This window comes from Gavialis gangeticus, unplaced genomic scaffold, assembly GCF_001723915.1.
Source record: "Gavialis gangeticus isolate Ggan-Ray unplaced genomic scaffold, GavGan_comp1, whole genome shotgun sequence".
Classification (NCBI taxonomy): Eukaryota; Metazoa; Chordata; order Crocodylia; family Gavialidae; genus Gavialis; species Gavialis gangeticus.
In genome coordinates, this window is record NW_017729022.1 from 71,430,611 (window position 1) to 71,443,724 (window position 13,114).

General features: G+C 42.1%; 1 protein-coding gene across 1 annotated transcript in view; it reads left to right on the plus strand.

Moving 5' to 3' along the window:
* LOC109296123 overlaps positions 1–13,114 on the plus strand; it is a 127,565-nt gene that overhangs the window by 49,936 nt on the left and 64,515 nt on the right. The window contains exon 4 of the mRNA XM_019515358.1: positions 6,914–6,983. Within this exon, the coding sequence (XP_019370903.1) occupies positions 6,914–6,983 (70 nt within the window). The remainder of the gene's footprint in view (positions 1–6,913; positions 6,984–13,114) is intronic.

A 13,114-nucleotide genomic window follows, 5' to 3' on the forward strand; every position in this document is an offset into this window, starting at 1 on the left:
GCCCACCCTTGTAACCTGTCTAGGTCCGATTGTAGCCTATTGCATCCTTCCAGCATGCCCACATCCCCCCACATCTTAGTGTCATCAGCAAATTTGAACAGGGTGCTTTTTACCCCCTTGTCTAAGTCGCTGATGAAGATGTTGAACAATGCGGGCCCAAGGACGGAGCCCTGCAGAACCCCACTGCCCACATTCCTCCAGGTCGAAAATGACTTGTCCACCACCACTGTCTGGGTGCGGCCCTCCAGCCAGTTGGTGACCCAATTGACTGTGTGGGTGTTGACACCACAGTTCCCCAGTTTCTTAATGAGAACAGGGTGAGAGACAGTGTTGAAGGCCTTCCGAAAGTCCAGGAAGACTATGTCCACTGCTACCCCTGCATCTAATGATTTGGTTATCTGATCATAGAAGGCCACCAGGTTGGTCTGACAGGACCTGCCACTGATGAACCCGTGTTGGTTGCCCCTAAGCATGAAATCCCCTGCTGGCCCCTCATGGATGTGTGCCAGCAAAATTTTCTCGAACAGCTTGCCTAGGTTTGAAGTAAGACTAACTGGCCTATAGTTTCCTGGGTCCTCCTTCTTCCCTTTTTTGAAGATGGGAACCACATTGGCCCTCTTCCAGTCCTCTGGCACCACACCAGAGCACCACGAGTGCTTGTAAAGCCGCGCCGGGGTCCTGCAATGATGCAATCTTGGAAGCCCCTTTGCACACAGAATATGGTTTTGGACCTGCTATGCAATATGTACATTAATTTTTAAACTCAGTAGTCATTATGGAGCAATCATACCTGCCCCATTGTAGAGGCTGAAATTGTACAAAAGTACTAAAGGAATTGGCTGAGGTCATTGCAGGGGTCCTGCAATAACCTCAGCCAATTCCTTTAGTACTTTAGTACAATTCCTTTAGTATATGGGGCTTTTGGCCCGCCCCTGGGCCTGCCCACAAATTGTGCGCCCCTAGACTCAGGAGGCACCAGTCACCCCTGTGTCCTGGTGTAAAAAAACCCAGCTATGCTACAAATTAGCAGCACGGCAAACACATTCACATACATGCTCATGGGGATGTGCCCGATGAGCCCAGTTTGCTTCACTCTGGCCTGTGGGAGTTTTTTGGTTCAACAACAGTGCATGTGATGTGTGAAATCAAGTATTTGCAGTCCCCATGTTGGTGTATAATGATGACTCTTGCAATGCAGTATGTGTTTGGCAATCCCAAGTTTCAGGGCTTGTGGTCTCTAGGGGTCAGGGGGTGTGAGGGCTGAGATTTATTTCTGCTCATGACTGTTACTAGTTTCTGGGTATTATTTATGCTTTCCTCTGAAGAAGCAGGATGTTAGTCGCTCTGAATCTTACTGGTCACCAAAGTCATGATCAGGAAAGGTATTTTTATTTTACGTCAGACTGGAGCAGATTGTGGGGTTTTCTGCCTTTCTGTAAAGCATGAGTCATAGTTGTCTGTCTAGGATTCTTTGAGGCTATAGCAACCAATTATTTCTCTGTGTCATAGCAGTGATAGGGCACTGAAAGTGCCCCCTCCTACATCTCCTTTGCTTTTATGTATCACACATTGTAGAGTGTTCTTGGCATTCTGGTTTGAACTTTGTACTTATGTAGGGCTTGAAGTGTTGAGTCTGGTTGCCTGTGAATGAAAGGAACTGAACTCTGTGGCCCAGGAGGCCCCTTCCAGTTCCATGTTCCTTGGGGGCCACTGCCTGTTAGCGTACTGTTGGGCAGGCAAAGAAATTCTCCCAACAAATTATTCCTCTTTTTTATCAGCCCAGTTATTCTTGGACTGTGGAAGACACAGGTATATTCAACATTCAGTGCACATTCAAAACTCCAGTTCCTAATGAAAGTCCAGCACATGCATTAAAGGAGGGATGGGTCATCATGAATATGCAGTACCCTTGTTCAATTGTCTTTTTACTGGTAGGAAGAGGTAATTTTTATGGCAACTTTAACATAGCAAAATCTAAATATTCATACTGTGTTTAGCATCAGGGAGCCCGTGTCTAAATTTGGACTTGTAGGCATGATTGCAATATGGAAGTTAATACACTTGATCTGAGCCTTCAAGAGGCCGAGAACAAACCAAATCCCACAAACTTCAACTGACAAGTCTGGGCTTGGTGAATGAGACACTCCAAAAGTTAGAGGAGGAAAATATCTTTTAACTTATCTCTGGGGTTCAGTAGATACACATAGTTTTGCTTTCCTCTTTCCTCCCCCAAATCATGGTAGGCAGAAAATATGTTGTCACATTATCAAATCAGGTCTATCGAATCTCATCCACCCTTGCACATTAGAACTAAATTGGTTCTTCCATATCTTGGAAGCCCCTTTGCACATAGAATACGGTCTTGGACCTGCTATGCAATATGTAAATTAATTTTTAAACTCAGTAGTGATTATGGAGCAATCATAGCTGTCCCTTTGTTGAGGCTGAACTTAGTTTCCCACTAAACTAAGTACTGAGCACTGAGGTAGAAGTTAGCTTATGTCTTAAAGCTTGATGATGTGCATCTCTTCCAGACTCTGTCAGGGCCATCTATTAGGAATTTAACTGTGTTCACTTTTCTCAGAATTTTAACTAAGAATTTTGGCGTCCCGGGCTGGGAGTGGAGGTTGAGGTTGGGGTTCTGCATGTGAGAGAACTGTGGGGAAAGGAGTGCCAAGTGTTTCCTTCTTGCACAGAAGTGGCTGCAGATTGTTGCTGCCTCAGCACAAGCTCCCCAAGCACATCATGGGCAGCAGTACCAGCAGCTTGTGCTCCCTGGGGGCTGTCATTCTGGCACACCCCTCTCAATTGGCATCTACGGCTGCTGCCACATTCACCCACCTCTGGTTATACTACTGCCTTTTCTTTCTTGCTGCTTTTTATGACTTAGTCTTAGAGCTAAGATAATGGCATGTAACAAATGTAGACACATTGGGCGCATCCAGATGAGTGCACACATGCAGTATGCCATACATGGGCACATGCCATATGTGCAGGCATTCCCCTTGCTGCTAATTTGCAGCATGTGGGATTTTTTTGACACTGGGCAATCCCAGTGTCAAAACAATCTGCTCTAGAAAAAAGTGGGGCAGCGCATGTGGCATCAGCAGGCACTGCCCAAAACTGGAGCCTGGCTGGCTGGAGTCACTCTCTGGCTGCTGGTCAGGGTCCTTGTTCCTGGATTGCTGCCAGGAGGCCCCAGGACTCCAGGTAAGTCTGCAGGGGCCAGCTCAGGTGATGGCCCCAGTCTCCCCTACCCCACCCAGGGCTACTTGCCATGTGTCAGTGCATGCATGAATGGGTGCTCCTGAGGGACAAGTAGCAGTGGCACAATTATGGGGAAACGTATGTGTGCGCTCATCTGGACACACTTATTAAGGTTTTCAGGGACTCAAGCTGAATAGACACATAATAGGTGGAATAGGACCTGGCTGTTGACTTTTAAATGCTTACTGCAAATGCATATTATTCATATAAATGTGACAAAGCAAATCAACAAGCAATGGCAAGGTTGGGTGGGCAAAATAAGGAGATAATGGGCGATGAAAGACTGTGTGGAAAAAGGCAAGCTGACTGGCTTCCTGGAGTATGTCTTTCCAGAGTTTCTAATAGCTGACCAAGTAATTTTTTGTTTGTAGATTTACCATAGAGAGATTATATTTTTCTGTTTTTAAACTGAACACCGCTGAGACACATTTTCCACATGAATGCTCTTTAAATTAGATTTTAATTTTTGTGAAAATATGGAAAAGACAAAATTCAATTTGATGCCAGTTCATATAATGCAAAGGAGACAGGGCGCAAGCTTGAACTTGTTCTAAGCCAAGTAATATTAGACTGTTATCTTGTCATTAAGAATTGCTTTGAGTCTATCTGTTCAGCAACTCTAATTAATGATCATTTAACTGTACTGTCAGTCCTGTTTAAATGTGAGTGTTGCCAGTTGCTTCCTTCATCTCACCAGCCAATAGGAACTGAGGGAGTCATTCATGCATACCATTGTCCTAGTGGCTCTGGGCCTATAACATCCCAGTTTAATAGGGCATTCAGAGCTCATTAGTGAGGAAACACATCAGGAGTGACCGCTCCAGTGCCACACGTTGCGGCTAATAGCCTTGCCGAACAGAATCGTTTCTGTTTCTGCTCACTTGTTTTTGAATCCTTTCAATGTCAACAAGTGGTCATGTCGGCAGGAGCCCGCCATTCTGCCCAACAGTTTTATCCGTTGCTCTCCTGAGCCAGACTTGTGTCCTCCTCCATTGTCTAACCCACAATGGAGCCTGAGCAATCACAAAGGCTTCACAGCCATTCATCATCAGCTCACAAATTCTGTGGGCAAGATTACCCGCCAAACTTTTGGGACATCGTGTTGGCATAATGTGTGAATACCCATGAAATACAAATAGTTTCTGAAGTTTACACTTTTGTTTCAAATGCATGGAGGGGGAAAATAAAACCTGACATAGCTCTGGCTAGAAAGAAAGTAAGATTCTATAGAAGAGGGTTAAGAAACAATGACAGAGCAATTGGAATGAGAGGTGTAGTGAGCAGTGGATAAATGCCCTTGGAAAAAATGGCACAAGGGAAAGCGGAGGTAGGAGGAGGGAAGGTGTAATAATGCTTTTGGCTGAGAAGCCTCTTTTTGGAAATGTTCCCCCTGCCACGAGAGGAAGCACAGACAGCCCTTGTGTTGTTCAGTTCCACGAGGCACAGGCCCCTCCAGATCCCTTCCCCTATTTCTATTCATGCTATTACTTAATAAGTCTTTTGTGGTTATTGGAAACTTAACTGGTAAAAGGCTTATTCAGAAATACATTAGTGTTGTTTAGTTTTTGCATTATAGTAGCACTTAGGCCCCATTATGTTAGGCACTGTGCAAATACGAACTAAGGGACAGCCCTGTCCCAAAAACTTGAATAGAAAAGACAGACAAATTTGGGAGAAAAAGAGCATTGATTTCCCTACTTTATACCTGATAAATTAAGGCACAGGGATTAAATGAATTGTCCATGATCATGCAGATCAGTGGCAGAGCCAGGATTTAATGTTATGTCTTCTGTGTCCCAACTCAGTGTCTTGCCAGCAAGACCATCCTCCCTCCCTCAGTCTATAGTCTAAGGGATTCTATTGAATCCTGAAAGACTAAGGGCTTTTCTGCTATGGGGAGTTAGTATGTTGTATGTATGGGCATACCTACATTAGACATTTACTGTGGAGCTGACTAATTAGCTCTGCAATAAGGTCTCAGTGTCTACATGTGTGGCCCTATTAGGGTGCAGTAAACTAATAAACACCACCATAGAATAGTACTTGTCAATACAACTGCTATCCTATGGCAGTGTTATTTAGTGTGCTACAACACGTGTAGACAATGATGGGGCTGGGTGGGACACAAAAGCGCTTCAGTGCATTTGCTGCCTGCTGGCTAGACTCACACTGGAGCACCCTTGTGCCCCAGCAAACCCCTCTACAGCCCATTGAGCCAAGTCAAAACAGCTCCAGGCTCCCAGGACTCCTGCCAGTTGGAGCTACTTTGAACTGGTACAATGTACTGCAGTCCCAGGTGCATGTGCAAATGTGGTGCTGAGGAGCAATAAACTTTGGCGTGAATTGCTCTGGAGTTTATTGCTTCACATCAATAGCATGTGAAAATGCACCTTGTTAGTGTGAATTTATAGAGCCTTAGCTACAGCGTATTAATTTCCTCTGTAGATGTGGTTAGTACAAAGAGCAGCTCTGTGCAGTGTGGCTTATTCTGCTTTGAAAGTTGCATTAATCCATTATTTGCAAATAGATTATTGCCACATGGAACCACTGTTAGTGCGTGCTATTTAATTTATTAACTTTGTATGCTTACATGCTATGTTGAATAGGGACTGAGGAGTCGCAAGCTGAGCATAGAAGCTTCTGAATTTTAAGAAGATTGTTGCCATTTGGGATACACAGGACTGACTGAAACACCTCATCTCCCTGTACACTATCTGGGGAGAGTTGGGCGTCTTGGAATGGGACTCAGAAGAGCCAGGATGTTGAGCAGGAAGTCATCTGAGTTAGGAAAGGAAAGGCTTCCTTTTTCTCTTTGCTGCAGGGCTTGGTCTAGTATGCATTTTTGAAGAACCCCAACTCATCAGGGCCTGCAGATGAGAAAGGAGGAAGAATGCTAGTTTGTGAGCCCTGACAAGGTTCACAAACCTTAGGGGTGAACTAGGTGCCTAGCCACTGAGCTTTGTGAGGTTCTCCACAAGCACAGCACAGACATTTAGAGGTCTTGGGAGTTTTGCTGGTGGAACCATAAGCATCTTTGGGACTTCAGGTGCCTCTAGGGCTAGATGGCAACTGAATGAGGATTTTGAGGATCTAGATTTTGAACACGGGTGCCTAAAATGGCAGTTAGGTGCCTAAGTCACTTTGCAGACTTAGCTGTTAGTGTACATGCACAATGTACCCAATGGATCTCGGAACAGGATTTGGCATTGAGTCTTGTTCTGTTGTCAGTTACCTATGCCACTCCCACTTACTATATTGGGAGTGATGAGCATGTGTTTGTGGTCTGCAAATACATAATTTTGTCCTCAGTCTCTAAAGCACTTACTGGAAGAGGAAGCTGATTAAGTCACTCCACAATCAAAGAAGTAGATTCTGAACTTGTTATTAACTAGACTTGGGCATAACCTTGAGATTGTGACTTAAAATTTGGGGGAGGGGTGTACACATTCATATATTTTACTTCAGGATTGTCTGTGATGATATGTGAAAGCAAAAATATATAGAAAATCAAATAGAATGTGATATTGATTTAATTTTTTTGAAAGAGCAATAGGTAGCTTAGAGCACATCAGAAAGAAAGGAAAATGTAGTATATAACATTTGCTTTTCTTTTTTTGTTTTTGTTTCCATTGATGATATTGTGCAGCAATTTTATGAAATCATTGATTGGTCGCATGGATTTTAAGGCCCTGGAATTGAAAATATACAAAGCTAAGGTAAGCTTACAATTTGACTATTCTTTAAAAATATCCATTCTTTGTTAGGTTGTCACCCTAGATTTGCTATAAAATTTTGCTGCTGAATTTGAGAGTCATATTAGATAGATGGATAGATAGTATTACATAGTTATGTAAGTATCTAAGCCTGGGTGCTTAGATACTTACCTATACCTGTGAGTAAACCTCTTGAATTCATTGGGACTGTTCATTTGCTTAAAATTAAGCATAAGCAGAAGTGCTTTACTAAACAGACACCAGGACACTCATCATCTTGAAGGAACAAGCCCAAAGCTATGCACAAACTTTTTGGAAGTGGAACTCCCCTGTGGGCATATCACGGAGGTATATGTTAAAGTCAATAGATATGGATATTTCACAGGACGTGTCATCTTCATTTACTTTTTTAATGTTTCCTTTTGTTTCATAGCTTTAAAACATCCATCTCAATGTAGAATATTCTACCAACTACCATACATGACGGAACTTCTGCTCCTTTAACAATTTAAAACAAGTAGAAAAGTATTAAAAGATACCATGTAAGGAAGAAGCCTGAACTGGCAAAGTGAAGCATCAGTAACTGAGCAGCTCTTATCTATCTTAGAAACATAAGTGGTGCCCCCTCAACACCATGCTGTCAGAATATCTCACAGGCATTCATGGCTGTCTGCTCAACATCCATCATGTAAAGTATTGTTATCTTCATTTTATAGATGGAGAAATCATGACATGGTGAGGCTAAGTGATTTGCCCATGGGCTCACAAGTAGTTTTTGGTTTGCCAGGATATTAAACTAGTTCTAAGTTAGTGCCTTGACCGCTAGACCCATCTTAGAGAACATAAAAGCCCTTAAATTTTTGTAATTGTATACAAACAAAATCACATTAAAAGAATGTGTTGGAGTGGTGATAGTCCAGGAAATATTCAAGGGGCAAGGATTTTTGTGGGTGATCTCTTTTCCTGGACTAGCTACATGCTTGGGATAAACTCAGACATGGTTTTGAATGTAATGTCTTCAGCTCTGAGGGAAAAACACATATAGCAAAAGATTGAAAACAGTTTGCTGGGCTGTGAAATTAGAAAGGAGAGAAGTCCCCAGAGGTAACAGACAAACAAAACACAGAAGAAAGGATAGCTTGATTAGTGGAAAATCAAGGCCTTTCAAAAGGGAAGTGGATCATTATCACCTGCAGTGTGAATAATGTTTTAGGCACATACATACATAAAAATGAGAAAATGACAGAACCAGAATTCCTCATGAGACCAGTCTTCTTGTGCATATGTATTAACAAATCACTTTAATTAATTGATAACAAAATATATTTTCATAAGGGACTCCTGTCTAGAGCTGGGATAGCAAATAGTTTTCCCATCCTGTCCAAATTCCTGAGTTTTCAAACCCATTTTTCATTTTTTTTTATCAGGTTAATCCCAAAAAATCTTTATAATTTTTTCAGGGTAGAAAACTAGGAGAAATACCTATCCCACAATAGTCCACTATATAGTGCAAGAGATCCAGCTGAGGTACCCTAAATCAAGGAGAACCCCATTCATCTTAAATGAATGCCCTAAAAACTGGCTGTTGCAGGGTAGGTACTTCTTTCTGTCAAGTTTTAGCTAGAGATTCCATCCTGAACCTAACAAGCCTTTCTGATAAAAGTTTCACTGAAAATAACAAAACTGCAGGTACAGCCAGTCAGCACTTTTCAATGAAAAATTGTTTTCTCAAAAAAAAAAAAAAATCCCAGCCAGCTTCAGTCCTACATCACTAAGAGTACAGGATGTGGACTGTACTCTGGGGATGAATTGGGATTGTTTAATTTAAAGAAATTGCTCGTCTTTAGGACTCCTGATTAATTTGTTAGAAACTTTGGAAGTGAATATGGCAGAGGATTTCTGAATTAAAAAGCAGGGTTTCATGATTAAGACAATTGATTGCTGCCCTTAGAGACATAGATTCTATCCCTGCCTCTGCCAAGGAGTTCCTATGTGGCACTAACTAGGTCAATTAAACCAAGCTTTGTACAGATGGCCACTAGTTATGTGTTCCTCATTTATGGCTGTCTATCCTGAGATTCAGGAGTCTAATTTGAAAAGAGCTGAACACTGATAACAGCTATAGAAGTCAATAGGAGTTGTACTTTGAACATATAACATGCTATATAATGCCAAATTATTTAGAAAACTAAGTCGTAAGCATCTCAAATCAAGCACCCGTAACTTGAGAGTTTTGACTTTAAACTCTAGGCCCCTATTCTCCATCTTTAAAATGGGGATAATATATTCCCTTACCTCCCAGGTGTGTTGTGAAAATAAATTCAGTGATGTATGTGAAGTACTTATACCACAGTAATGAGCACCATAGAAAAGCATATGAAAAATAATAATTCTGTCTTACGAGAAGGGTTTGAATGCCATGCAAGAAGGAAGGCTTGAGGCTACATAATGAATTCTGGAGATAAAAAACAAATATTGAACAGTTATTCATTCAGTGAGCACCATCTGTCTTTAGAACTGAATGTCACAGGCACCCTGTGGGAGAGAGAGTATGTGATATAACTGTAGAGCATCCAGAGTAGATAGTGCAGAGGAGAGCAACAAAAATGAAAAGAGGTCTAGAAGACATGACTGATGAGAAACGGTTGAAGGAATTGGGTTTATTTAGTTGAGGGAAGAAAAGACAAGACTGATGGAGGCATAAGTTGTTATAAAGAACACCATGATCAATTGTCTTCTGTATCCACTTAAGGTAGGAAAACAAGTACTCAATTTTAATTTACAACAGGAAAGATTTAGGGAGGCTGTGCCGTCTCCTTCGGTGAGGTTTTTTAAGAACAAGTTTGACAAACATTGGTCAGTTTTCGTCAAGGTAAACAGTTCTGCTTCAGAGCCCAGAAATAGACTGGACGACCTCTTGAGATCTGTTCCTTTGATTGTAGACCCCTTTGCATATTACATATTAATCATGGCATAAATGGCAAGGGTGCTACACAGGCATGCAATTTAAGGTGTCATAATATAACAAACCAGCCATAATAACATTCTACATACAATTGTATAATTATATGTTGAACATTTTCATGGCAGGTTTGTATGGCACCTTAAATTAAACTTCTAGCAGGTGAGGGCTAGGGCTGACAATCAGATGATTGTCAGCTCGGGCCAGGGACCCCACCAGAGTCTCAGATTAGCTCTGGTCTCTCTCTCTCTCTCTCTCTTCATATAGATAGCTAGATATGGATATATACTCTGTGTCAGTGTAACATGCATACCTTCACAGGGACAAGCCCAGGTACCATCTTGGTCACCCAAATTGAGGCAGAAAGATTCAGAGAGCCTGCAGGCCCCACAGAGATGGCAGGCTTGCCTTGGCACTGCTCAAGGGTACCTTTTGGCATTGCCTTCTGCAAGGGCAGAAGGTCTTCCTGTTATTGCCCTGTTTTTTTTTTTTAACATAATGTTTGTTTGTTGAGGAGGGGGGAATATTTATCTATTTTTGGGGAGAGCTACAAACTTTCTATAAGACAGAAAGGTGTAGACTTGGGATACAGGAATCCTTCCTAGCTATGAGGCTGGGAGTGGAAGTGGGTGGGCATAAGGAGTGTGGTGGAAGGAAGTGGGAAGAGGCTTCTTATACCTAGATGTGAATGAGGGTTGGGAAGGTAAGAAACATGACTGGGATAGGCTGGAAGGGTTGTTGTCCTGGACTGCAAGCAGGGAAGTAGGTGTGGGTAAGCTGAAATGGAGTTTTAAAGTTCTTGGGTGCCATTTGGGGAGTCTATTGGTATTTTTTATTTTGTGGGTTATCTTTTATTATAAGCTACCTTGAACCTTTCTAGGTAGGATGGGATATAAATAAAATCTAAATAATAATAGTAATATGCTTGCAAGTACATTTAGACCACATATTTGGTAGGGATTTCCATGCAATTTCCTTCTTGAGAACAATACAACTATTTGAAATAGATTTGGATTAAATCTTTGTTTTGTATATGTATATGCATGCTTGTATGTTTATATATAAAATACACATTTATGGAGGAGGGGTCTCTTTCTAAAGAGAGCATTTAGAGTTCCATGTCACATTAATGAAGAGGCTGGGTGCCTTGCTGCCCATTGTGTCATAGAAAATTCTCCCCCAGCAGAGTTGAAAATTTACATGAAAAAAATGGGGAAAATATTGGTTGGGGTGAAACCAGTAAATTTCTTGGCTATATGAGATAACGTAACTTTCCATCAATCCAAAACATTTTATTCAAGCCAGAATGATTATATTTTCTTTTGGGGGGAGTTATTTAACCCCTTTAAAACCTGTTACTTTTTTTTAATTTTAAGTCAATTTTGAAATGAAGTGTCAAAAATCTTCATTCTAAGTATGTCAAAATGAAATGTTGTCATTCTCCAAAATACCCCAATTTTTTATCAGAAACAATTTGCTGAAATCAGTCTCAATTCACATAATTTTGGTCCCTTCCAGACTTATTTTTGGTAGATTTCCCCAAGAACTACCCCTAATAAATGTCATAGAATAATAGAAAATTAGGGTTGGAAGTGACCGTAGGAGGTGTGTTGGGTCCAGGCTTTGGTCCTTGCCTCTTTCTGTCAGTATTTCCCAGTCTACTCCACCTCCTGCTTCTCTGCAGGAGAATTTGCACATGACACCAAGCTGCAGGGAGTAGTAGATATGCTGGAGGGTAGGGCTAGACAAATTGGATGATTGGACCAAAGGAAATCTCATAAGGTTCAACAAGAACAAGTGCAAAGTCCTGCACTTAGGATGGAACCACCCCGTGCACCAATACAGGCTGGGGGCTGACTGGCTGGGCAGCAGTTATGCAGAAAAGGACCTGGGGGTTATAGTGGACAATAAGCTGAATATGAGCCAGCAGTGTGCCCTTGTTGCCAAGAAGGCTAATGGCATACTGGACTGCATTGGTAGGTGCGTTACCAGTAGGTCAAGGGAGGTGATTACAGTATTCCCCTCTATTCAGCACTGCAGAGACCACATCTGGAGTAGCGTGTTCAATTTTGGCCCCCCCACTACAGAAGGGATGTGGACAAATTGGAGAGAGTCCAGTGGAGGATGACAAAAATGGTGAGGGGGCTCTTCCATCCATCTTCCAGATCATCCCATCTTCTATATCACTGATGAAGATATTGAACAAAACTGGCCCCAGGACCAACCCCTGGGGCACGCTACTTGATATCAGTTGCCAACTAGACATTAAGCCATTGATTACTACCCTTTGAGCCGGCTGATCCAGACAGTTTTGTATCTACCTTACAGTTCATTCATCCAACCTATACTTCCTTAGCTTGCATACAAGAATGTTGTGGGAGACCTATCAAAAGCCTTGCTAAAGTCAAGGCATATCACATCCTCTGGTCTCCCCACATCCACAGAGCCAGTCAGATCATCACAGAAGGCAGTTAGGTTGGTCAAGCGTGACTTGTCCTTGGTGAGTCCATGTTGACTATTCCTAATCATCACCACCTCTTCCAAGTGCGTAGAAATGGATTTCTTGTGAACCTGCTCCATGATTTTTCCAGGGACCAAGTGAAGCTGACCGGTCTGTAGGTCCCTGGATCCTCCTTCTTTCCTTTCTTAAAGATGGGAACTATATTTGCCCTTTTACAATTGTCCAGAACATCTCCCAGTCACAATGAGTTTTCAAAGATGATGGCCAGTGGCTCTGCAATCCCATTGGCCAACTCCCTCAGCACCCTTAGGTGCATCGCATCTGGTCCCATGGATTTGTATATGTCCAGCTTTTCTAAATAGACCCTAACCTGTTCTTTTGCTACTATTGGCAGCTTGCCTTCTCCTTGAACTGGGCTGCCAGGTGCAGTAGTCCAGGAGCTAACCTTGCTTGTGAAGACTGAGGTAAAAAAGACATTGAGCAGTTCAGCCTTTTCTGCATCATTTGTTACTAGGTTGCCTCCCCCATTAAATAAGAGACCAACACTTTCCTTGATCTTCCTCTTGTTGCTGACATACTTATAGAAACCTTTTTTTTTTACCCTCCATGTCCCTTACTAGCTGCACCTCCAGTTGCACTTTGGCCTTCCTGATTTCATCCTTGCATACCCAAGCAATACTTGTATACTCTTCCCTAGTCATTTCTCCAAAT